The 12,585-nt window shown below is 51.5% G+C and overlaps 2 protein-coding genes across 2 annotated transcripts; both read right to left on the bottom strand.

Moving 5' to 3' along the window:
- Positions 1–25: 25 nt before the first annotated feature.
- Positions 26–4,679, bottom strand: LOC135979902 (maestro heat-like repeat-containing protein family member 7). The gene is made up of 6 exons (XM_065580039.1): positions 4,519–4,679; positions 3,776–3,931; positions 3,254–3,376; positions 2,555–2,654; positions 2,079–2,141; positions 26–1,068 (listed from the first exon to the last, which is right to left on the bottom strand). Exons 1-6 carry the CDS (start codon positions 4,630–4,632, stop codon positions 833–835), a joined length of 792 nt encoding a protein of 263 aa, XP_065436111.1. The 5' UTR covers positions 4,633–4,679; the 3' UTR covers positions 26–832.
- A 1,096-nt stretch (positions 4,680–5,775) lies between these two features.
- Positions 5,776–12,352, bottom strand: LOC135979901 (maestro heat-like repeat-containing protein family member 7). The gene is made up of 4 exons (XM_065580038.1): positions 12,227–12,352; positions 8,775–8,950; positions 7,789–8,214; positions 5,776–7,143 (listed from the first exon to the last, which is right to left on the bottom strand). The coding sequence occupies exons 1-3, from the start codon at positions 12,296–12,298 to the stop codon at positions 8,073–8,075; spliced, it is 390 nt and encodes a 129-aa protein (XP_065436110.1). The 5' UTR covers positions 12,299–12,352; the 3' UTR covers positions 5,776–7,143; positions 7,789–8,072.
- Positions 12,353–12,585: the final 233 nt, after the last annotated feature.

The following is a 12,585-nucleotide window of genomic DNA, read 5'->3' as shown; positions in this document are numbered from 1 at the left end:
GGGGCCATTGTCCGCAGACGGCGTCTTATGCTTTTCAGACATGTCGCGAGTATGCCACAAGATGTTCCGGCGAACGCCGTTCTCTGAGTGGCTCGTAACATCCGAGAGACAATTCCACCAATCAAGGGTTGCAGGCAGCCCAAAGGCAGGCCCCCTATTACATGGGGGCCTCAAGTCTATTCCGACGTTGGGCTCTCGGCCCGTCAAGCACAGGAACGGATCAATGGTGAACAATTGAGTGAGATTATATAATGTCAATGGATGGAGAGATGAAGGGTTTTATTTAACTGTCCAAGGGGAACTAGAGGCCTGGATCATATGAACAGCCATATTGGATCAGACCAGTGGTCCATCTAGCACAGCATTCCATCTTCTGACACTGGCCAGTGCCAGATGCTTCAGAAGGAATGAACAGAACAGGGCAATTTATCAAGTGATCCATCCCCATCATCCAGATTCCATCTCTTCCTACAAGGTCACAAAGACTGTATCAGAGATCGGAGGCTAATCAGAAGAAAGGGAAAAGGTCATTAATGCCGTGGCTGATGTAATGAACCAGCTATCTTGCAACTCGTTCCATTATGGAAGGAAGACAGAGACGTGAGAGCAAATGCCCTTGGTTTTACACTAACAGTCTTGTCACCTTTTTGTTTAGCTGGAGCCAGTCGCCATCATTCTGCTGAGTACTGGGGTCACTTAAACTCATCCCCAGCTGCCTACATCTCATGGGGAACAATGCAGGTAATTACCACAGGATCATGCAGGCACTGGCTTCGGGGCTGGAGTGGTGGCTCAGCTGACCTCCTCCAGTCACCAACTTCTCTGTGGGAACTCAGGGCCCTCCTGAGTCCCATCGGTGGATTTGGGAAGGGTCCGGGCCACCCAAGAGATCTCTGTCAGGAGCATTTTCCCTCTCCTCCTGGCCAGTCAAGCAGCAGAACAGGTTCCTGAATCTAGCTCCTAGGGTCTGAGGTGACTGGTTTCTGCCACCATCCCGAACTTGCTGAATGGCCCGTGAGACACTGACACGGACAGAGGAATCCGGATCTTGCTGCAGGCCACTGAGAGCTGAGACAGAGAGAGGAAGCTCAGGTCAAAACACATATCGTATTAGCATGCCCTAGCACCTGCACCATGGGCCTCTGTATCTTCCACAGGGGCGGCTCTATGTTTTTTGCCACCCCAAGCACAGCAGTCAGGCGGCCTTTGGTGGCATGCCTGCGGGCGGTCCGCTGGTCACGCGGATTCAGCGGCGTTTCTGTCGGTGATCTGCCGGTCCCGCGCCTTCAGCGTACCTGCTGCCGAATTGCCGCCGAAGCTGCGGGACCAGCGGTCCTCCCGCAGGCATGCCGCCGAAGGCTGCCTGACTGCCGCCCTCACGGCGACCGGTACACTGCCCCCCGTGGCTTGCCGTCCCAGGTACGCACTTGCTGCGCTGGTGCCTGGAGCCGCCCCTGATCTTCCACAGCAACTAACTCCTCCCAGATGCTCTGGACCCACCAGGGCTATCAGTGTCATCGCCAGCTGATAACCGCTTAAGTCCTCAGGGACATCTGCCCTTGGCAGCACCATCTTCCACTGCATTCTGGGGCATCCATCTCCTTAGCACCATCTCCCTGACACATGCCAGGGCCTCTCAACCTGCCTGGCATTTACATTCTCCTGGTAAAACCTTCTGGCACCTGGAGATGGAAGTGACGCCTGACATCAGAGAAAACAAAGCTGGGACTGATGTCCAGGCTCTCTCAACAGCTACCTCTGGCCACGTCTAAATTGAACTCAATGCAGCAGCATGGCAGGGGAGTTGCACTTTTTCCTAGACTGGTTCACAAGTGGGAGGGATAGCTCAGTGGTTCGAGCATTGGCCTGCTAAGCCCAGGGTTGTGAGTTCAATCCTTGAGGGGGCTATTTAGGGAACTGGGGTTTAAAAAACAAACAAACACTATCTGGGGATTGGTCCTGCTTTGAGCAGGGGGTTGGATTAGGTGATCTCCTGAGGTCCCTTCCAACCCTGATATTCTACAAGGAGCATGAGCTCTCCTTCCACATGCAAACACAGCCATGTGGCAACTACTTACACTGAAGTATCAGCTCCTTCTCTTGCCTGACCATGGCGGGCTCTGAGCTTTGAACAGTGCAACCTGGAACGTACAATGGAAATGAATCTTGCAGGAGTTTTCACCTCCCCTGGGGCTACCTTTTAAAAAATGTCAGTCTTTCCAACAAGCAAAACAGCTTTCAAGTGGTCCCTGGGATAATCAGACAAGTCCACAAGCTCCAAGACAAAGAGGCTCATGTCTTGGAAGATACAGAGAGCCTGATTGCCAATGGCTATGGTATTGCTGCAGTCCCACAGGGATTCCAGTCGGTGGAGCTGGAGGGTAGGGTTGTAATTTGCTCCAGGCCTTTTGATATAATCCCCAGCCCAACTGCCTCAAGGGCAGGAAATCTAGACATTAGGATCCCAGGGGGTTAATTCTTGCTGCTAGTGCCCTCCAAGCAGAACACGGGACAACCTCTCAGATAGAAGTTGCTTAAGAAAAGTCGTGGTTACCGATAAAGATGGCTGCTGCCCGTCGTATTGGAGCCTGGGGGCTTTGGAGGTGATCCAGACATTGGAGCAAGATGTCAGATACGCTCTTGAGCTTCAGCACCTAGGAATAGAAACCAAAGAAGCTTCTTGTTGCTAGGGCCGCAGGGTGAGGAGAAGAGAGATTTCATCTCCAGGTAGCTGCTTGGCTTGGAGGGGTGGGAAGAATGCAGCTCTCATCTCCATGTATCCTGGGGGCGACCATCTACAAGTGTCACCAGACACATTGCTGGTGTCTGAGCTGCTGGCACTGCAGGGCTGGAGCCTGGCACTAGAGAACACTGAAGCCTGGTTGTATGGGCTTCATCTGGGGAGGACATTAGAGAGGGTGCAGAGCATAGGAAATACGGTGCAGAAGTGGCCAATGGGCTGGGGTAAGGTGAAAAATGGGGACATCCAGTTTCCTGCAGGATTCGGAAGGCATTTTTGCCATCAACCGATTCTTTATGTTGTGAGCTTTCACCTCCGTACTGAACTCCTGGCCAGGTCTGGCTGTTCAGATCTGACAGGCACTGGGAGGAGTGGGGGAGCTGGGTGCTTCTAAGAGGAAGCCAGAGTGCAGTATGCTAGTACTAGACATGCAATCAGAGCAGTGAGTGAGGGAACATGTTTCCGGTCCCACCTCTAGAAGCAGCACTCACGAGAAGCCGATTGTTCACTTACAAAGTGCTGGCAGATCTTGTCCACCACCCGGGGATGGGTGTGCCAAGCCTTCTTGCTGTTAATCTGCTTAGGACAAGACCATCCCAGGAGCTGAAAACACCCAGCCAAGGCTTTCTGACACCTCTGCAACACAAGATGGGACAAGGAGAGTTTGCATCATGAGAAGAGCTGGAATCTGTGGTCACTCTGCAGTGAAAAGCCAGCTGAAATGATCAATGAGGGAAAGGAATGTGGGGGTCACATGGTATCCTGCTGACCCTTGGTGTCTCTTTGTTCCTATTAGTGGAGGCTCCTGGAGTTTGATCTTCATGGTGGCTGCAGTTCAGTGACTTAGGAAGTGGCTGCTGGGAGCCATAAAACATCTCCTCTTGTGTGTCCATTGAAGGCCAGGGAACTTGCTTGGGTAAGCGGGTAGGGCTGAGATTTTTCACTTTTGGGAGGCGGCTCTGGAGACAGATCTAGCAGGAGAGCTGGAGCAGTCAGGGCCTGCTGCACCAGGGAGCACATGGCAGCGGGACTCACCTTGCCCACGTCAGGGTCCTCGTCCTGTAAGTGAAGGAGCAGTGGGACCAGGCTGCGGGTCACTTCCTCCTGCAGCAGGGGCTTCTGCCTCCTCTTCACTGTGTTAAGCAACTCTGTAAAGAGCATGATGGCAGCAGAGCGCACCTGGGGTCTCACCTGTGATGGACACACAACCATGAGGGGATCTCACCGAGGGAGCTTCACACTCTCCTTACAGGGTGAGCTCGGCACAATGCAAACCACAGATAGGGGCCAGTCTGACTAATAACTCCATGGTCTGCCCACCAAGAGGGCACCCATTTGCAGAAAGGTTTGGGTGGAGGGGCAGACAACACAGGTTAGGACAGTGGTTCCTAAATTTCCCTGGAGGCCTCCTGTAAGTGCTGACTCCATCCACAGTGAAGGGCTCTTTGGAGGGTTTCTTTAATGGGTTCAACACTTTCATCGTTTCATAGCATTTAAGGGTCATTCATTCATCTAGACTCCAAAGCACAGGACATTACATTTCACCCCATGACCACTACATTGAGCATGTTAACTTGAGTTAGATTAAAGCATATCAGTCCTCAGGAGACCAAACGGTTGCATGCCACACACAGCGAACACGAGAGACCAAGGTGTCACCAATGCCTGAGGCCCAGGCAATGGCTCGGAACTGATCAGGTCAGATATGCCACCACTACGACTCCAGAGTCACAACACTGTCTGGCTGGGGATGGGCAGGTCAAGAGCCCCTGACTTACAGCATCGAGTAAGGGGATTAGCTTCCTGGCCACGCTGGTGAGCTCACTCCCATCCAGGCTCTGCAGAAGGTTCTGAACAGCTGAGATGGCCTCCAGAATACTCCCATCATCCATCTCATCCGAGCCCCAAAGGATGGCAGGCAGCAGGGCCTTGACTTGTTCCACCTACACACACACACATGCGGGGGGCTCATCAGATCTCCCAGCCCTCCAGTGAGTACACGCCACAGTGCCAGGGCTGTGTTTATTCTACCCCATGGCACCAAGTCAGAGAGAAGCTCCGTCTCCACAGTCGGAGGCGTGGTGCTTTAGAATCAATGGGGATGCCTGATGAGGCAATCAGTGAATCCTAACCCCATCCCGGGTCGTTCTGGTGTAGGGTGGGCAAAGCTGTGGTTTGCTTCGGGGCTTTTCTCTCTTTTCTACGTGCTATTAATTATTATTATAGCAGATGCTGGCAGCAATCTCCATAGTTAAGGCTGGTACACAGTTTCCATTCTAGTTGCTCCTTTTGATACGCTCCTAAAAACATTCCCTTTTTGGATGGAAATGTTCCATGCTGTCTCCCCAGTCAATTGTGATTTTTTCCTGGGGTGATTGCGTCTCTGAGCTGTAGGGCAGTTTTTCCACTTACAAACAAACAAACGAAAACTTCTAGCCACCTTCTTTTCCCATGCAGACAATCCCCCAAAGGGTGAAACTTGGGGAAAAAATCAAACCTGGCCCATGGGGAGTCCTAGGTGAGAGCTGAACCCTCTGCAAAGTTTGAGAAACTTGGACCTGATAGTGCAAGGCATTGAAGTATCATTTGGGGGCAGGGTCACAAACACTCTTTAAGAGAGTGCTCTGCCTCTCTCAGGGCCAGAGACTTTGGGGCCAGCCAGCTCCATGCATTAATCAGATGCAGCGGAGGAGGAGAGAACTATTTTGGGCTGTCAGGAAGGAAGGGGAAGCAGGAGCAGGGGGGAGTGGCTCCTAGAGTACCCTGGGAGGGAAGGCAGGGGAAATCTGATGGGGGAAAAGGGCCTCCAGGGAGGAAGCCTTGGGAAGCAGTCCTCCCCCAAGAGAACAAAGAACTCCGCAGAGCCTGGGGGCAAAAAGCTTGCAGAAGGGGTGCCCAGGAAGGGGGCCAAAGTTAAGTTTTCTTATGTTTACTAAGGACAGGGTGGAACCTTTGTTGAGTGAGCTCAGAAGAGGAGATGTGGTAATGGCAGAAGATCCTGTTTCTGATTTTTAGTCTGTTGGACACTGTCAGGTTTGATTCTGAGGGTTTTATCTTTGGCCTTCAAAGGCTTGTTTGTCTTAATAAATGAGCCTGAATAAGGGTGTTATTGAACGAGGTATTTGTGAAGTCAAGCCGAGGAGGGGAAAACTGAGGCAGTGCTGCAATGTTGGGTCTTGCCACTGGAGGGGGCGATGAGACAGGGCCCTGTGTGCTCGCTAAGGTCTTTAGACCAATCAAGGTCTTCCTTTGTGACAGCACCAGGAATGGTCTCTCCAAGAAGGAACAGGAATGCTGCTGGGGTAATTTGCATGGGGGAGAATTAGGGTTACCATATCTGAACTTTCAAAGAGAGGACACTCCATTGGGGGGGGGTAGCCCTGCCCCCTAGCCACTCCCTCCCACTTCCCGCCCCCTGACAGCCCCCCCAGAACCCCCGACCCATCTAACCCCCCCGCTCCCTGTCCCTGACTGTCCCAACCCCTCTCCACACCCCTACCCCCCTGACAGCCCCCCCGAACTCCCGACCCATCCAAACCCCCGCCCCGCTCCCTGTCCCCTGACTGCCCCCCTTCTCCAACTCCCCGGCCCCCTTACCGTGCCACTCGGCTTAGAGCAGGTGTCTGGCTCCATGCCCCAAGGAGCGCCCCGCCCGAGTGCTGCCGAGCGGCGTGCTGTGGCTGTGGAGGAGGGGGGGAAGCGGGAGAGGGGCTCTGGCCGCCACTGCCAGCCCTGCCACCGCGTTCCCTCATAGGCACACAGCCCCACCCCCCAGCGCTGCCGGGCGGCGTGCTAAGGCTGCAGGGGATGGGGGGAGCCGGGAAGGGGCTTTGGCTGCCGAGGCCCCAATGCGAGCGGCGCTCGGCCGCCCTGTCAGCCGCTTTTCGGTCGATAAATAGCCGACTGGGGGGAAATCCCGGACATTTTTAGATTTTTAGAAATCCCCCCCCAGAGGCTATTTAAAGAGCGAAAAGCCGGACATGTCCGGGGAAACCCGGACGTGTGATAGCCCTAGGAGAGTGATAATGTCCACCTGAAATCCAAGCAGTAAAATCCCATCTAAAATACTCTCCGAGGAAAGATCTGCATTGAGGGGCCGTTGTGATCCCCGTTCCTGCTGGGGAAATGGAGGCACCGAGAGGGTCAGCAAGCCAGCAGCAGAGGTGGGCTCAGAACACTGTGCCTCACTGCCTGCCCAGAACTCAGTCCACTGGGTCACAGCCACCTCGTCGTTTTCCAGTTAACCAAGCCTGGGCTCTCACCTTCCCTGGTTGGGTTGCCAGGATGCCGAGTCCTCTTAGACCAAGTGAACGGAAAACTGGGCTGGGGTGTTTTGTCCACTCCTCGAGACGGTCCAAAGTGTCTGGATGTGGGAGCTTCTTGGCCTCTTCGTAACGCAGAAGCTGAAAACAACACAGAGCGAATCAGCAGCAGGGTGCTTACCGGAGAACTTTGTGTGTCGGTTCTGTGGAGAGGCATCATAACCTCCATGTTGTACCGTCCATTGCTATACATCAGCCCCACTTTGTGTGTGACACCCAGTCCTCCCACTGACTTCCTGGCCGTTAGCACTAGACTCAGCCATAGGCGTTAGCAGAGCTGCTCTACCCTCCAGGAGAACATGTAGGGCAACAAAATGTTCAGTGACCATTTGTATGGCGGACTCTTGTGCATCTGGGGGTTTGCCAAGAGCAGCCGAACCCCTCGTGGTGACCCTGTGAAGCAGAACAAGCCGCTCTGAGATAACGCGAAAGCTGGGACTGAGAAATCAAACCCCTGAGTTGAAATCCTGACCCCACTGAAGTCAGTGGAAGTTTTGCCATTGATCTCAATGGGCCCAGGATTGGACTCCTGGTGAGGAGAGAATTAAACCCCATCCCTTAATGAGTTAGATGAGGAGACAATCCCTGAAAACTGAAAATAGGAACTAGCCAGACAGAACCCGTGGAAATGGGGAGGACAACCTAGCGATGGACTATAGAGCCACCTCATTCCTGGTGATGTGCCTCTAACTAACCCAATTGCTCTCATCAGCTAATGAAACTTACTTCTACAAAGAAGGCCATCATGGTCAGCCTGTGTTTCTTATCACCTCTGTCGAGGAGTGGGATCACTAGGTCCAGCAGCATCCTTGTGGTCTCAGGGCAAGCATAGTGCACCATGGCTCTGTGACACAAAGCAGAAATACCTTTGTTAGTAAGGGAAGAAGCACATTCTGCAACAAGGGGGTGAGGGGTCAGCTTGGGGCCACATGGCAGCCCAGAAGTGAGGAATGTTTCATTCTGGAATTGCCCCCACTAGCAGGACTGACTGCATGGAAAACGCTTGTGTATTACCTGGCCAGCAGGCTCACCCCACGGAGGTGATCTTGGGGGCTTTGTAGGAGGATCCAGCCTTGCTCCTTCTCCATAACAGTCAGCTCGGAACGGCAGCCAACACAGAGAAGCAGCATCTTTATAGCCTCCACTGCAGAGCTAGATTCAAACAACACACCAGCGTGACTGAGTGCCAGGAGCCCCCTCATGGTAGGTCTGTCAGGGAGTGACGGATTCACTTGTATGTGGAAAGACACACCAATGGTTTAAATAGAGCTTAGGAAGGCACAAGTTCGTGACTGGGGTTCCTAGGCACTATAGTAATACAATTTAATAATATGAAGAAAGAGAAAGAGTTCTGAGCAAATCCTACAGACAATTGCACATCAGCACTAGGACATGTCAATGTCACAGAACAGGAGAACTTCAGCCCTTTAGTGTCGGACCCACATTCCTTTGACACACTGGCAAATTGGCTCCCACTAATTTCTCCCCATAGCTGCTGGGATAGTCTTTCTACTTCCTCTGCAGTGCATTGGTCGGTATGTCATTTACCACTGAGAGACACCCTTGCAACCTAAGCCCTGCCTGCTAACTCCCTCAGAATTAGAGAGTTATGGAAAACCTGCAGGGGCCACATGAGAGCTGGAGAAGAGAACTATGACTTCTCTATGACTGTCCATGTAATTAGACCGTTGACTTTCCAGTAGGCGCAGTACCTGGTGTGGAGGCTCTGCCGGCTGCTTTCCCTTCCAGAGACTTTATCCCCTGGTATGCTCTGTCCCAGGCTGAAATGGATTTCGACAAGAAGAGCCATTAGCAGCTGAGGATAGAGGCGGGTTATGGCATCTCTGGACTTGCTCACCGAGATCATCTCATAGAGGGCGCATGTGGCCTGAAGAGGGAACAAGACAGATACAAACTTACTTGGAAATCCTACTCCCTCCTGCATCAGTTCTCAGGACTTCCTGCTTATGTGCTATGAAACTCCCCTGATTCATGGAGAAACAAACCGAGTTAAACTGCCCTGAGCAGCAGGGCGGGGGAAGCCGGGCACTGGCAGGTTGAAGGCTTTGCCTTGTGGAGTCTGGTGACACTAGGCTGCATTGCCACACAGGGGACCTAGCTTTGATTTTGGATCTCGCAGAGCTTCCTGACCTGCAGGGGCTGCAGAGACAGCATGCTTGGGGTGGGGGTAATGCCTCATGGGACTAAGAATGGGAGAGAATAAATTAATGAAGAGAAGAGTGGCTCTTTCATCAGCTTCCTCGGCATCTTTCTTCTCCCTCATTTGGACTTCCACCGTCATTCTTTCATGCTTGCATTGTTTCTTGGCTTCCAAGTGCCTCAGAGGGGCCTTTTCTTCTGCATCTGGGGTCTAGGGGGGCTGAGACCCTGCTTTTTGGTCAAAGTCCATGAGCAAATCTCTCAGTTCGTGTTCTGCGGCTTTCTTCTTAACAGATAGCCCCCTTTCTTTACATGCTTTTTCAAGTTCTTTTGAGTCAAGACTCTCAGAGGATTGTGATTCACCCATTGTAACTCATCTTTAACCCTTAAAACTTTCCATATCAAATTTAAACTTTAAATAGTGTTGGGTTATGATCTTTAAGCCCAATTGACCTGTGGCATGTGACTCCTGTGCTGACTACGGCAATTGTCACGCTCTCTGGAGTGGTTCACAACTGTGAGTGCCAATCTTAGATCAGACTGCCATAAAACAGGGCAGGCACCCCAAACTAGTAGTATATTCTATAACTGGATTTCACAAAGCCAGTAACAATTGTGCATTCCTGGATTACAGTACCAGTTTTACCAAGGACAGTCTTACCACAGACAGTCCCCTTAGACATTCCAGCCTATCTTGCCACCCAGACAAACTGAACTTTGTGATTAAAGGTTATTAAAACCAAAAATCACACCACATCAGGTTACTCCCAACCCCAAAGCGTCAGTCACTTACCCTAGGTCAATTGGTACTCTGGATCTCACACCAAAAACAACACTGGCAGCCAATTCTCTAGTAAACTAACTAAAGATTTATTAGCTAGGAAAAATAAATGAGAGTTATTGAGAGGTTAAAGGAGGTAAAATACATTAACAGGTGAGTCAAAATTTGTAAATCCCAAATGATAGCGGAGATGTAGTAATCTCTTGGTTTCCTAAAAGTCTTTTCAGGAACCCAGATGTTTCTGGGGATCTCCATTTTGCATTTGGCATCTTCCCTGTAAGAGTCCAAACAGTCAGAGATACAGGATCATTCCTTGACATCTATTTTATAGCTTTTCCAGAAACCAATCTGAACAGTGTCTTTATCCAAGTGGGTTTGGATGAGTAGGAAATTCAGACTTAGTCTGTGAATTCCCGTTGTCAAACACAGTAGCCCTTGCTTTGAAGTTAGCAGTCTTCTTCATTTACATTTCCAAGGCTCCAATTGTGTTTGATGGGTAATTTAATTACAGGGATATACACGATGCCAATGTAATGTAATAGCAAACAAGAATCCTTCATTAGTTTTCATACACTTTACACATCAAGTTCATTCTCATCTTTTAACACCAACGCACACTTTTGATCTAGGGTTAACTAATTACAGGGATATACACAATACAATAGCAATCAACAGGTTATAAAGATAAGTGTTTCCTTTAACTTTTCCTTTGAACTAAACAAACACACAGGTGAACTGCCTGATTACACTACAATAGCTTTTGACACTCCTTTGATTTCTATTAGCACCTGAGTGAATTAGCCTGCAACCCTATCCTGAGCTGCACCAGGGCAGACAGTGTCACAGGGGTTTCTCAGAGCTCCAACATGGATGCGATGAATGGAACCCTCCCCCAAGGGTTTGTCAGGACATTATGGAGTAGCCCCAAAATGGAGGGGATAGTCTGTCCCTGTAAAGGTAGCGGTGCTAGGGGTCAGCCCATCCTTGTCACGTGGCGTGGCCCTGTCAGATTTTGAGATGTCTGATATACGTAAGGAGCTGAGAAATACTGGTAGGGAAGAAGTGGTCCAAGGAATAAGTCGTGCTCAGGAGGAACTCCTGTTATGTTTCTGTAAGGACCTGGGAAAAGGAGCCTTGCAAAATGGGAGGGCCAGGACTCCCCTCTCTCCCAGTGAATCGGGATGAGCTTTAGGAAGGAGATCAGCATACATGCTGCCTCCTCCCTCCTAGCAGAGGAAACACCAGCAGGAGAAGGCTGAACCCAGGGGTGCTGGAACACGTTGTGTAGTGGGGGTGCTGAGAGCCATTGAACCAAACTGTAAACCCTGTATATGATGGAAACTGCTTCAAGCCAGGGGGTGCTACAGCACCCCCGTTCCCCCAGTTCCAGCACCTATGCCTGAACCCTCTGAGCCTGAGGACTGACTGGGGAAAAAGGGCCACCAGGAGAATCTGGCTAAGGCCCCACAGTTGGCTAACTTACAACCCAGCATAAAGGAGGAGACTGGGGGAGTCCTGCCTGCAGGAGAGGTGGAGGGACTGCCTGAAGTAAATGCCACCTCCAGGAGGAAGGCTAGGGGGCAGGGACTCCTATCTTATGGAGGGAAACCAGAAGGACTGTTTGAAACACAGCCCAGCTGCTGCCAGGGAGGCTGGGAACAGCTTTGAGGAAGCTCCTCAGAAGTTGGGTGGGAAGAAGTCACAAGGAGCCACAAATCCAGGGCGGGAAAAGCAGAAGCTGCAGACCCCTGGGAGTTGCTAACAAGCAGGAAAAAGGGAGGAGCAGCTCAGGGAAGTGGTGAGGGATTGAAGGAACAGTCCTTAGCAGCCTATCATGGGGTCCGTGGGCTGGAACCCAGAGCAGAGGTCAGGTCTGGGTTCCCCAGCAAGAGGCAAAGTACCGACCTCAGGACTAAGAGACCAAGAATGATGAGGCTCAGATGGGGGCTGAGGGCCTGGCACAGAGGCTACTACATGTTGGGTTTTCCCATATTGGACTTTTCTGTTAACCCTGGAAGAGGTGACGTGGCCAGAGGGCCAGACCATGGAACCTGCGGAGTGTTGCAGAACCAGGAGGCTGGACAAGGGGACACCAGTGTGGAATAAGCCCTGCAACATCATGTCCTGGCATGAGGAGGTGCGTTGGCGGTGAGTGTGCCGTGTGACAGAGACATAGGATAGATTTTACTGTATGGGGCTATGGATGTTCGAACAGTGACTTACGGCAGCAGACGTGTGAGAGGCTTGGTGCTCAGAGCTGTGGTGACTCTGCAGCTTCACAACCAGGTTCTCCATCACCTGTCCTCCGAGGGCCGGGTCAGCAGATAGGAACTGCCATAGCTCGGCCGCATTGCTAGAAATTCAGAAATACGGCAACATGAGGGACTAGATGGCTTAGGAGAAAAGGTATTAAACCTCTTCACCAATGTAATCTCTTTGTAAGAGAAATCTTCCTGTGGAGCCAACACCCTGCCCAGCAATCCAGTCCCCAGAGCTTGTGCAATTCAATGTGGAGCATGAACAAGGACTCCATGGACCTCAGATTGAGAATCACTGGCACAGGATATGGAGCATTTCAGCTC

This window comes from Chrysemys picta, unplaced genomic scaffold (assembly GCF_011386835.1).
Source record: "Chrysemys picta bellii isolate R12L10 unplaced genomic scaffold, ASM1138683v2 scaf1370, whole genome shotgun sequence".
Taxonomy (NCBI): domain Eukaryota; kingdom Metazoa; phylum Chordata; order Testudines; family Emydidae; genus Chrysemys; species Chrysemys picta.
This window is presented reverse-complemented; position numbering and strand designations above follow the sequence as displayed.